The sequence below is a fragment of the Stegodyphus dumicola genome, chromosome 3 (assembly GCF_044657685.1).
Source record: "Stegodyphus dumicola isolate Sdum_Otavi_A_Nest chromosome 3, ASM4465768v1".
Lineage (NCBI taxonomy): Eukaryota > Metazoa > Arthropoda > Arachnida > Araneae > Eresidae > Stegodyphus > Stegodyphus dumicola.
Genome location: NC_140770.1, coordinates 119,989,435 through 120,002,345, shown reverse-complemented (window position 1 = coordinate 120,002,345; position 12,911 = coordinate 119,989,435). Strand labels below are relative to the sequence as shown.

The 12,911-nt window shown below is 32.7% G+C and overlaps 1 protein-coding gene across 1 annotated transcript in view; it reads right to left on the bottom strand.

The window, feature by feature from the left end:
- LOC118183862 (dynein axonemal heavy chain 7-like) overlaps positions 1–12,911 on the bottom strand; it is a 368,025-nt gene that overhangs the window by 91,538 nt on the left and 263,576 nt on the right. The window contains exons 59-62 of the mRNA XM_085812440.1: positions 4,830–5,025; positions 4,423–4,595; positions 1,212–1,352; positions 262–420 (exon numbers count right to left, since the gene is read on the bottom strand). Of these exons, the coding sequence (XP_085668566.1) occupies positions 262–420; positions 1,212–1,352; positions 4,423–4,595; positions 4,830–5,025 (669 nt within the window). The remainder of the gene's footprint in view (positions 1–261; positions 421–1,211; positions 1,353–4,422; positions 4,596–4,829; positions 5,026–12,911) is intronic.

The window sequence follows — 12,911 nt, the reverse complement described above, 5'->3', positions numbered from 1 at the left end:
TATTTCGAATTTTATTTTCAATTTGATTCTTTTAGAATCAAAATTCCATCCCACTTGTTGGTGATAGTAAAAGGATAAGTGATGTGTCTTACAAATGATTGCATCTTATGACGAAATAATATATGTGTATAAAACATGGATTAATTTATTTTAGTACATATGAAAAACTTGTAATATACTTTTAATGAAAAGTGTAAATTTTATTATATTTATCTGCATAAAATAAAATTTGAAGGCAGCTTAAATTTAAACAAAAATTACTTAAGACCAATGAAGACTTTAGTATCTGAGAGCCTGCAAAGTTCATCCCAACTTTTATCTAGCAACCAAGAAGAAGCTGGATTTGGAGTAGTATTTTCAAGCCCAACACCACCAGTTAGAAAAAATTTGAATTCACTTTTCTGAAGTTTCTTTTGAGATCTAAACAATAAAAATTTTATAATAGTTATATTACATACATAAAACGTGAGCATATAAAATATGTAAATAATGAAAAATAAAAAAAAGCTGTTGCATAAAAAATAACAAAATTTTAAATTTTATTTTTATCAAAAGTGAGTATTAATTAATGTTACAGTCCAATACAAAAGAAGCGTAGAATTTCTTAATTTTTGAAACCTTGAAATATCTTTATCCTAAGGTTTTAAAAATTACTTGTAATGTAGGGTAATTACCTGTAATCAAACTGTTACCTTTTTTTAAATGCCTCAGGAATACTCAGTATATCCTTTTGTGATTAACGAGATTAACAAATACTATTAAAATCTCAAATAGAAAAGATACTGTAAATATACCTAATCCGTTAAATTGTTAGTAGGATCACAGCTACTTATCATAACAGTGTAAAATTAAAAAGCAGAGAAGCTATATAAATATAAGTATTTACCTAATTTTTGTTTTGTGTTAATAATATGTAAGTTTATGAAAATGAAAATTAATTTTATAAAAATCAAGAAATGAATAAATATGCAAACTACAAGTACATTCAAATCAGACGTTGCAAATACCAGCCAGTTATTTTGCTGGCAATCAAGCAAATGATGAAACACACTTTTTATTTGATTTTAGGTCATTGCAAGGGCATTTTTGAAAGATAATGTAATATTTTTTAGACTTAAATCTTAAAAATTTATAATTTACATTTTAAATTAAACTTGAGCAGATGCTATGTTATATTTTTAAATAGAGAAATCTTTTTTTTTTTTACTTACATTAGAAGATTGCAACAAAGAATGAAAGAGAACAGAAGTTTATCTTTCTCAAACAGGGATCGACAAATGTTGCAATATAAACTATATGTAAAATAATCACTCAGATTCTTGAGTCTTTCAGACAGGTCATCTGACTTTTCACTGTATGAAAAATATAGAATATGAATATAAATAATGTGCAAAAATATGCATATTAAGTAATTAAAGTATATAACGTAAAATTAAATGCTAGCATAAGTTATTCATTTATGCATGAAATTAAATTAATTGCTGATTTAAACCTAATATTTTGAAAAACTAATTAATAATAAAAAATTAAGAAAGTAAAGTTCTTAAAACATTGAAAAATGAAGAATTTCAGAGCTTAAAAGTTGAAGTTTTACACTGGTGTGTTGCTCTTCCTATTTGACTTCACAACTTGTTTTCCCCCAAAATAGCTGTATATGGTTATATTCTTATATTCAATATAGTTCTAAGAAATCGGATACTTTTTAAATAAAGACAAAGGACTGTTATAGTATTTCTGTCAAAGTCTTTTTCAAATTTCTTAGGTGCAAAAAAATAGGGAGAGTAATCTAACATAATATCAGATAATTGTGTTTTCACCATTCACAAAGTGACAATAGACCCTGAAACATTTATGAACTTATATGCTTCTTTTAAGCGTTTCTTTTTTGTACTCTGAAATCATTAAGAAGTTCAAATTGTAGAGTCATTAAGTACTTTTTGAAAGAAGGAGACATGAAAAATCAGCAGTACCCTCGCCGAGACTCGAACCGCGAACCTCTGGAATGCGCGTCGAGTGTGCTGACCATTACACCACGAAGGCGGGAGAAATACCTTATAAAATGCATGATAATAAAAGGAAGTAAAGGGAAGATACTGTAAGGTAATGAAATGCAATTATCGAAAGGTGAAAATAATTGTAGTAGGTATGTGAGGATGTGCATTTGATACCTTACAACGTCTCTGCTAAAGCTCAGACCTTGTTTCCTCAATTATTATGTACTTTGAATCCTTAAACTAGTTCTCAGGGGATGACAATATCAGCGTAATGAAGTTGAATTAGCAGTGCCTTCCTGGCTGCAGACGCAATCAAAAACGATTTTCTGGTGAAAGCAAGAAGTGGTGCAACACCGAAAGCCATATATTGAAAAACAAAGTGATCAGGTAAATAAAAATATCACTTTTACGCAGCCAACCATAGATTCTGCAGGAACAGCAAACATTAGAGACAAACAATTACATCAATAAACTTTTATTTAATTATTTAATTCTGGGAAGTTCACAAATAGATTATGACGTGCTTAATTGATATAAAAATACACATATAATGACTCTTCACATAATGAGCGCCGACAAGAAAAAAAAAATGACTTGCATAATAAATTTAGTCCCACAATACGAAATACACACGAATTTCATCATTGAAAGCAGAATTAAATTTTTTAAACTGTCCGAAAATATAAGAAAAAAAGTCTATGAATAAAAAAAAAGATAACGAGCAAAGAAGCAGGCAAATAAACATATTTCTTAACATTATGTTCTAAAGGGTCGTTCGCACTAAGATTTATCTGAGCTAACGATGTCAGTTCCATGTGTCGACTATCTTCGCTATTCAATCATTCATTTATTATTCCTATCACCGAGATATTGCATTTAAGATGCAACGTGTCCGGCTCAATGATACATAAACCCAGTGGGCGTATGACGGTGATCTGTCTGGACCGTGTAGTGGGGCTCCGCTATGCATGCATTCAGATTTTTCAACTTGCTGCCCTATGAGGAAAAACTGGTTTTAGAGATGGATCGGCAAGAGATCAGCAATAAGAGATGCAAACTCTCCTTGATCAGGATCATGAGGAAGTATGGAAGAAAAATTCTTCTGGTGAGAAAGAAGATAATGCAAATAATCCATTTCTACTAATTATATTAAAGACCTTCTGGAGAAGTGGAAATTAGTAGAACTGATAGCACATTTCTTAAAGAAAAGATTTATTTATTTTAGAAGTGTGAAAGTCACAACAAAGCAGTGGCTCCCAATAAGCTGAAATGAAAGGAATGGTTCAGAACAGAAATGCTGTTAAATAACGATGCCATTCACTATTTCAGGACCATCCCAAAGATGAGGAAGATAATTTTACTGAACTTCTAAGCCCTTTTATATAACATCTTGAATCCCGGACCTATTACAAAACAAAGCCGGAGATACAAAAAGGTAAAGCGCAACTAAGTCTTCGGTCTCCAGTGAAAGGCTTATAAGGCTGAGACTAAATGGAATTAAAAAATTGAGAGTATGTTGTACATATTTAGTATATGTAAATATTTTCTGTAACCAATAAATTAGTAAATTCCTAGTATTTCCAATCCATTGTTTTTAGTTTTTTTAATAATCTCTATATTTTACGATGTTTCACGATTCTGGGAACAAATTCAAATTATTCCATAGTAATCTTATAAGGTATTTCTCCCACTTCCCTAGCGTGCCTTCGTGGTTTAACGGTAGCACGCTGGGCCGGTATTCCAGAGGTCCTGGTTTGATTCCCGGCGAAGGCGGTTGCCTATTTTTCATCTTTTCTGCTTCAAATTAACCTAATGTCTCTAAAAGTGGCGCCCGAACTAAAAGGGTTGTGGATGATGATTCTCTGCGCCCAGGATTTGGCGACTAGGTCCCCTAAAACCCTAGTCGCCCTTTAAAAAGGGGAGTATATAAGGTATTTCTCCCACTTCGCTAGCGTACCTTCGTGGTGTAACGGTAGCACGCTGGGTCGGTAATCCAGAGGTCCGTGGTTCGATTCCTGGCGAAGGCGGCTGCATATTTTTCATCTTGCTTGCTTCCAAAAAATCCTAATGACTATGGGGACAATGTCCTTCTTGCACGCATTAATACTAAAACATATTTTCAATACATTTCTGGGGATGGGGATCAAGAGCACCATTTGTTTCACCGGCAAAGCCCATGATTACCTTCCCTGTCAGAGAATTAGCTATCTCATTATTTTTCACTTGATGTTACATTTTGAAACAGCACATCAAAAAATAACTATGGAACAAATCTCTGCGCGTTTTTTGGTCTTAACATCCGATAAACATGTGATTTCATATTTAAGCTGTGAAAGAAACTTATTGCATGTAAAATAATGAACAATTGTAATTAAGAGTGAAATTGAATTGTGAACAGGAAAATAAAACTCATTAAAAATATTCTTACCTCAGTTTAATAGCATTTAAGAAAAGGTTAATAAACCAGTTTAATGAATACTGATACATAGGATCTACATTTGGAAGACCCGTAATTGAGAAAAAAAGTACAGAAGAATGTTGTGCAACGTCTTTGTAGGACTGGCGAGATTCATTTATGTTTGCCGTGGTCTCATCAGCAATCTAACATACAAAATATGAGAAAAAAAAACATAAATTCAAATATTCTACTTGCACCAAAAATAAATAGTCTATCACAAGTAACAATATTTTAATTCCACGAAGTTCAGTAAAATTGAGTAAGTAATGCTTTTATTTGCAATTATTATCACTTTAAACTTTAGAGAACTTAGAAAACTTCTTTATGGAACTGCAAATTTATTAAAAACACAGAGATAGAAACAGAAAAATTTTCACCTTTTGTTTTGCTTTAATATCATCCACGAGAAATTTTGAAGAATCAAGAACTTCAGTGGCTTCTTCGTTTTCTAAAATATTACTGCCTTCAGACTGGGCTAATGTAAAAAGAATCTTATCCTCCAGTTCTTGTAAAGCTTTTTTATTCGCAGCAGTTTGTACAATTAATTGTTGTCTAGCTTCTTCCAAGTCAGGTCTAAGAAAGAATTACCAAAATTTAAATTGATTCAAGATTTTATGTTATAAATATAAATATTTTCTAACAAGTGATAACGCAAGAAAAGGAGTTAGAAAGAAAATATTTATACCACTTCAACTGCTAGTAAAAATATTTTAAAAAATAATATTAAGTGCACGGTTTATTCTTTAATACAAAATTTATTCGTTGAAAAGAAAGTGAGTATCAGTTTACCAGTGAAGTAGTTTTAAGTAAAATTATAATAAATACTCACAGTTAAAAAACGTTTGCCCATTCTTTCTTTTTTAAACTTTATACATTAACATTTCATCAAACTTTATGCAATCAAGCCTGATTATAACAAGCTCAAAATTGAATCAGCTTGTGATGAACAAACGCTATGATAGTTTCAATACTTACGTATTGTTATGTAATTCCTCTTTTTTATAATGAAGATGTTAAATGCTACTTCTTACAAATATTTGCAACTACGTGAACATACGGAAATGATAAATTTTACTGTGATAACATGAAGACAAGTAAATAAAAATCAAGAATGACAATTTTGTGAGTTTACTAGAAAATATAATTTTTTTTTTTTTTTTTTTTTTTTTTTTTGCGAAAAAATTAAGGTTAATAATGAGGCAACATGCTGAATATTTTAAAGAAAATTGTACAATAAATAAAGTGACATCTTTAAAAATAAACACTAGTTTTTATATTAAATAAGAAGAACATTTTAAATCAAACATATTATTAATCAGTATGATTTTTAATCATTAAAAATTACATGTTCAATAAGATTTTTAAACATTGCGAATTACAATATCTTCGGAAAAATTTGTTGTTTTATACTTTATTTAAAATTTTTTGAATTAGTTTACTTTTAAGTTATTAAATTAAAAATAAAATATCAAAATAAAACTATTCTAAATATTAAGTTTATTATCATTTATATAAGCACACTGATAACAATATAAAGTTTTAATAGTTGTAATATTATCTTCCTCACATCTTCGTTTTTGCTAGTAACGTCATACTCTCTTTGCTATGATAAAAAGTATTCGACATTGAAGACTGTTTGCTGAATTTTCACGAAGTACTTGAGTACTACAAAGTCAGGAGAACGTAAAAAACCCTTTATTAACTCAAATAAAGTTTACAGTCGGCACCAAGTCGGGCTTACAAAAGCCACCAGAACTTTTGGCTTAATTCAAAAGGTAATGAATAATTAAAAATTAAGGAAGTTAAGTATAACCTAACGGCTTCAACTATCGCGCAAGCTGGTTCTGACCCCAAAGTCAGTGTAAACAAGCCTGATGGCAAGAATACCTCAACGCCGCAGAAATCTAATCGCTAGAGAATCAAAGATATCAACGTGGCCTCCAAGCAAGCAGAACGCGCTATTTCACCTTCCAAATCTTCCCTTAAATACTAACTTCTTTCTACCTCATTTGAACTGACGCGCGCTAGTGAATTTGCATTCGGGCAAGAAAGTATGCGTTCAAAGCACGAGCGATAGGAAAGCTGAGTGAATATAAAATAACTATTAAGTAAATTAAATACCCTCCAACACACATAATGTGGTATATATATATATATATATATATATATATATATATCCATAGTATATGTTTTAACATACTACTAATAATTTAAAAATAAGTTGTAGTTGAAAAAAATGTAGTAGAAAATGTAAAAAATAAGATGTAGTTGTAGGAAGTAACATGGAAGTATTAATGATTAAAGCTAAAATGATGAATAATAACCTTAACAAGGAAATTTTTGTAGCTCCTTGGAATTCATTATAAGCAAGCATATTCTCAATTAATATACACGAAATTTTAGCATCTGTAACAACACAAAGACATAAAATATAAATAAATAAAAATAATTTTAAAAAAGTTAGCAATAGATACTTTTTAGTTATTAACTAAGAGGTTTTATAATAAAATACGGTTTTCTGTTTCTTAGGACAAAAATACTATAAAACAGTCGTTAGTATTATAAGCTCCAATTTTTTTTTTTTTTTTTTTTTTTTCAGAAAATAGAAATAAAGATGTTCAACAGGTTGGAAAAATTATTTTCATAATTACATATTTTAACTCTTTTTTTTTTTTTTTCAAAATTACATAAGTAAAATGGATTACATATTAAGAATTAACCAAAGCAAATTTATTTAACTTATTCTAACACAAATGGTTTAAGGGATTTTGGACCTCTCCTTTCAAGTATACGTTTATGGATCTTCAACATGGGTTTGAAATTCTATGTACAGTGTCCCTATTAAAATTTCAATTTTAATGTCTGTTCTGACTATCTGAATATTACGTAATTTTCTATGTTTCTTTTGTTTTGAAAATGAAAGTAATAAATACTTATGCAATACTTTTCCTATAATAACAGTTTTCTAAGTAAATTTTTTTAACAAATTGCAGATTTGCTAAACATCTGTAATATCGCTACAGGTCATATTAATATGTAAATGCTGATATTGAGACACAATATAAAAATCCAATAATGAAGTCAGAAGGATTATAACACACCAAGGCAGGATGTTTATAATGCCAGACAAACAGCTTAAATAAACAGTATAGTAGGTTAATTTTCAACACAATAAAATCGTACACACAAGTATCAAGACGTAAAAAAAGCGCAAATATATAAATTAAAAGTAGAATAAGTTGTTATGTAGTAAAATGTCTGAATTTATCGACAAGAGAATTAATTAGCGTAATTGTAATTATTTAAAAAACTGGAATTATTCTAGTGTAATTTTGTTTCCTTATTCTTTGACTTAAGAAGATATTATTTTTTTTATTTCACTAAATTATTTATCTGAAAACAAGTGCTTCGATGATTTTTTTGTTTATCAAATTTAATTTGAAAATTGTGAAAATAAGGAAATAATTCTTGTGTAAAATCAGGAAGGCTGGCAGTGTTTTTTGCTGCGCCATTCGTTTTTCAAATTACGGGAAAGCGTAGATCGTTTTCGAAGCTTTTTCATTGTTCCTTACCCTGCTTGAAGATTTGAATAGGTGATTTTCCTTCAGTATAGGTCAAGGGTTAATGTTAGTTTACGCGAAAAGGTCAACGGGTTTGAACCTGGCGGAGTCCACTGTTGGCTTCCGGGCTTACTGATCGTGCTTGCGCAAAGGGTTGTTTTTGACTGATTTGGCGGGAAAATGGTAATTTAGTCATTATGGGGGTGCGAAACTTGAAAATTTTGGTATCTTGGTGTTTTTTTCCTTATCTTGGTGAGGACTTGTTGATCTCGTCACTTTTTGGCTGACTTTCATGTAGTTCGGGTGCTCGCGACTTTTTTCAGCCAGTTCTTCGTTAGGAGGGAGACTTCAAAATGCGATGTTCCGAGAGAAAATTCTGCGACTCATTCCCAGCGTAGTAAAGAAATTAGAGAAGGATGAAAAATCAACAGTTTTTGATTCAACAGTTTGGCGAGAATTTAGTAGATTCTTCGACTGCACCTTTTCTGGCTTCTTGGCGAACTCACCATTTTTCTTTCTTTTGCTATGGCTAGCAAGTATGACTCGACGAAATGCCTTCAGAGTCGATGGCTGGACTCTTCGCTGCAATCCATGAACATCAAAATTTATATGCGTGAAATTTGGCAGGACGTTTTAAGATTCTCTTTTGAAATTACTAGTGAAGGATATGCCTTTGTGAGTTTTTTTCCTAGAAGACTTAAGTAGTTCCTAAGCTCATCGGCTGAGCTGGTGTTGTTTCCGAGAGGGAAAAGTTTCTTTTCCGGGCAGATGCTGCAGCTTTGTTTAACATCTAACCTCCCTGATCAATTTCACATTCATTAACGTGTACTGCCAAGAACTATGAGTGTGTTCGTCTCATCCATGGGTGCTGTTCATGAGATTCTGTCTCCAGAATATTTGAGTGTGACCCAACCTTGAGTTCATTGAGTTTTACTGATTTTCGACTACGCATGTTCCAGTTATTTTCAAAGCTTCTTTTTTTTCCTCAAGCTTCCGGTCATCTTCGGCGAGCCATATCGTCACAGATAAGTTTTTTACGTTACCTTTATTTTTTCCCGATTACATTTTCATCCGCTTAACGGATGGAATTTTTAATGAACAGTAATTGACTTTGCAGCCTTCCTTGATTTTTTTTTTTTTTTTTTTTTTTTTTTTTTTTGTGTGTGTGTGTGTGTGTGTGTGTGTTGATATATTTACAAAACTTAAGGCCAAAAATTGATATTTGTACTATGTTAAGTAAATTACCTTTTTCGCCTATCTGCCCGAGGAAAGAATTTTATTCTTGAATTGAATGATTAATATTTGTTTTTCCTGTAACTAAATGTAAAATATGTGAAACAGCAGTTCTACTAGTGAACCTGGAATATAATTATAAGAAAAGAAAGCATGATAAGTTTGGGTATTCTATCTACTTCCATAAAATGTTAACTAAATCAATGTTTCATTGTAATAAAATAACCTTGTAATATTGCGCGCTTCCAACCTACATGCAACAATAGTGGTGACTGCTAAGAACTGCAAAGTAGACAAAGTCTTGAGAAGGGTTTAAATCCCTTTTTATTCAACTTTAGAAATTACAAATGCGTGCTCTTGACGCTCACAAACTACGCCGACCCGGCGGTAAAATAAAAATAAGAAACTAAGAAAAGAATAGTAACAAGTGACTAACTACGAGGCTCTCTAAACGTAACTAACCTCACCGCGTTCTAAAGTACCGCTGATAATTCAGCAAACTTCTGAATATTACGTTGAAAGATTAACAATCTGCCGAGGCAAGCACACAGGCCGAAACGCGTGGTTCTTCAATTTCTAACTAGCCACCTCCACGCTCGTGAAGCAAGAAAGCACACTTTCGAACTCGTTTCTCTTCTATTTAACTCAGATTACTTCCGCAGAATATTTGAATCCTTGCGCGTTCTACTAAAATTTACATACTCTGGCATTTGCAATTCCAGGGGAATGTAAAGCTTGACAGGAAAGATAGTTTAAACTTAAAATAAATGTTAGTTAAAATAAATATAAACCCTACATTTGCCGCTGCCAGAATTTGGTAAACATGGAAGCAGGTCCTAGAAACGACCTGTTGAAAAGTTTCCACAATTCTGAACTAAATTTTAAGAGCCTCGTTTACACAAAAAAAAATCTGTTATCTCACAAAAGGTAAAATAAATTTCTGTAGATACTTATTTAATTCTCTCTTCTTACAGCAACCTTTCCTGGACTTCAGCAATCAATCTGTTCTCTTCCTTCCAGCATCTGGAAGGAATAAGTATCAGTATCTTTCTAAATACATTATAATTTACACTTTCTTGACACTGAATAAGTTTTTGTTTTTGAACGATTTATTTTACTTAGTTACTCCTTAGTTACTGCTTAATTCACATTCATTCAAGTATTCAAACATGAATTTAACTTTACCCTGGCTCTCCACCATGTGTGGTGTCAAACGGGAATATTCGTATTTTAGTATTGCAACACTTCCCCTAACCACCATGATTTGTTAGAATTCAACGACCAAATAGACACACCTTACTCGACATTCTACAACTCGATGAGCTACTTTAACATTCTTAAAATTCAAGTGTAGGTGGAGAACCCTACAAAACACATTCATTCTAAATTCCCTCTCATTCATCTTTAGACATGCAGGCTTTCGCTCTAAAGCATGATTTTATCTACAGTTTAATATTTGAATTTGAATTCATTGCTTTTGAGCATTTACTTTTAGCATCTAAAATTTTATGCTTCTAGACTAAATTCTACTTTTACATAACTTTCAAGTATTTACGTATATTTACAAAATTCTAATACATATGATTTTTACAATTTACCATAAAATGAATAAGAAAAAAATAAATTTTTACTTTACTCATTCTTCGCCAAGCTGGCGGCACTGAAACTAAAGTTCTTATTAATACAAGAATACGAAGTTATTTTTATCTTCGGCCAAATTTTGGCTTTAACATAACAGAATTAGTCTTTCGACCAACAGAAACTGCTTGTTCTTAGATTTTATACTTAAAGAAAATAATACTTTTGCCTTAGCTAAATAAAGTAAAACAAAACTAAGTCTCAACTGAGACACATTGACTTCCGTCAAAACATAGAACTTCGTATTTACGCATACCATTTCGGAACAAAAGAAAAAAAAAATTTAGAAGATTTTAACTTATCTTTGAGTTTTCGATGATTGGAACTCCGACATCCTCTTCTGGCAGAACTGCTCCCACGTTATAGGTTTCATCGACGTCAGTCGTCTCCTTAGGTTCCTTCGAGTGTCGTCCACGTCGCTTTTTCTTTTTCGCCCTCTGCACGCTGGCCTCTTGGAGTGGTAGTCGTCCGGTTGCCGTCTTTTCCGTTTTGCCCCTGGACGGCTGGTCTTGGCGTCCTCTGGTCTGGAATCATGCTTGAATTTCTTCTGTTGGTGGTGGTCTTTTCGTTCCTCCTGCTATCTTTTCGTTCTCGGGTATGTATGTGTGTGTGTGTGTATTTAATTATGGCAAAGCACAGTAGGGCTATCTGCCTAAGGGGAGGGATGCCTTCGTGGAGGACTTTCTAAGGGAAACTGGCTCGTATACACGTTACACATGGGAAAAACCACGAAAACATCCATGCAGCCAGCCCGTTCGCGGGATTCGAAACTCGGACCGAACTACCAGTGTTCAGCGACTTTACCGCTCGGCCGCTGGTGGGCTTTTCGTTCTCGGGAACGGCGGCCTTGTTTGCACCTGACTCTCTGGCCCTGGAAGCGTTCTCCTCGATGTAGAATTTCTACTGCGATAGGTTGTAAGTGGTGTTTTCCTCTTTACCAAAGTTTCTTTACGCGGCAGCTTTGCTTTCTTGTATTTCTTAAATGCTTGTATTTAAATGCTTGTATTTGCTTTCTTGTATTTCTGACAATTTTCATTTCTTCTTTTCGGTACCAACGCCTGACTTGTAGAAGGGCTAGGTTTCTCTTCAGTTCTCTGCTTCTTGGGTGGTGGAACGGGTGACGTTACTTCTGGACCTTCTACTTCTTTTACGCTTGAGTCCTGCAAGAAACTTTTAAGGATTTCAAAATCATTTTGATTATAATATTTTTTCACCTGGTCGGGACTTGCTTTACAGATTTCCCCTCTCTCGTTCTTAAGGTACAATACGACTCCTTTGATTACCTGAATTACATAGGGGCCTTCAAATTTTGGAGCTAACTTTGCAGTAAAATTGTCTGGGGCACTTGATAAAGAAAATTTCCGCTTCAACACTTTATCCCCAACTTTAAAATCTGCTTCACGGCGTTTTCTATCATAATATAACTTTTGTCTATTTCTTGCCGTATCCGAGCTTTTAACCGCCTAGTCAATAAGTGTTTGCACATCTTTCTGTTTAAATTCTTGCTCTCTTTGTTGCACAAAGAATAATTTATCTAATGGCGTAATTAACTTCCGTCCTAAAAATAATTCTGCTGCGGTTTTTCCCGTAGTATCGTGATTTGCCATTCTTAAAGCATAAGCTAACTCATTAATGTAGCCATCCCTGCGCTTGTGATGTGTGCTAACATAACTTCGAATTATTTTTACAATGTTTTTATTAACTCTTTCTGCTATGTTTGCCTGTGGTCTATACGGAACCATTTTGATATGGCGTATGCCAAGTCCAGTGCATATGTTTTCATATATTTGGCTAACGAATTGTTTACCGTTATCGCTAATGACTTTTATCGGTGCACCGTATTTTAAAATGTATCTCTGTAAGAATGCATCTGCGACTGTTTCGGCTGACGCGCGTTTAAGTGGAACAATTTCTGTCCATTTTGAAAAATGATCTACAATTACTAAAAGAAAACGATTTTTATTTAACTCACTCTGGGGGAAAGGACCAAGAAGATCTGTGCCTAAAATTTCATTCGGAAATGTAGCG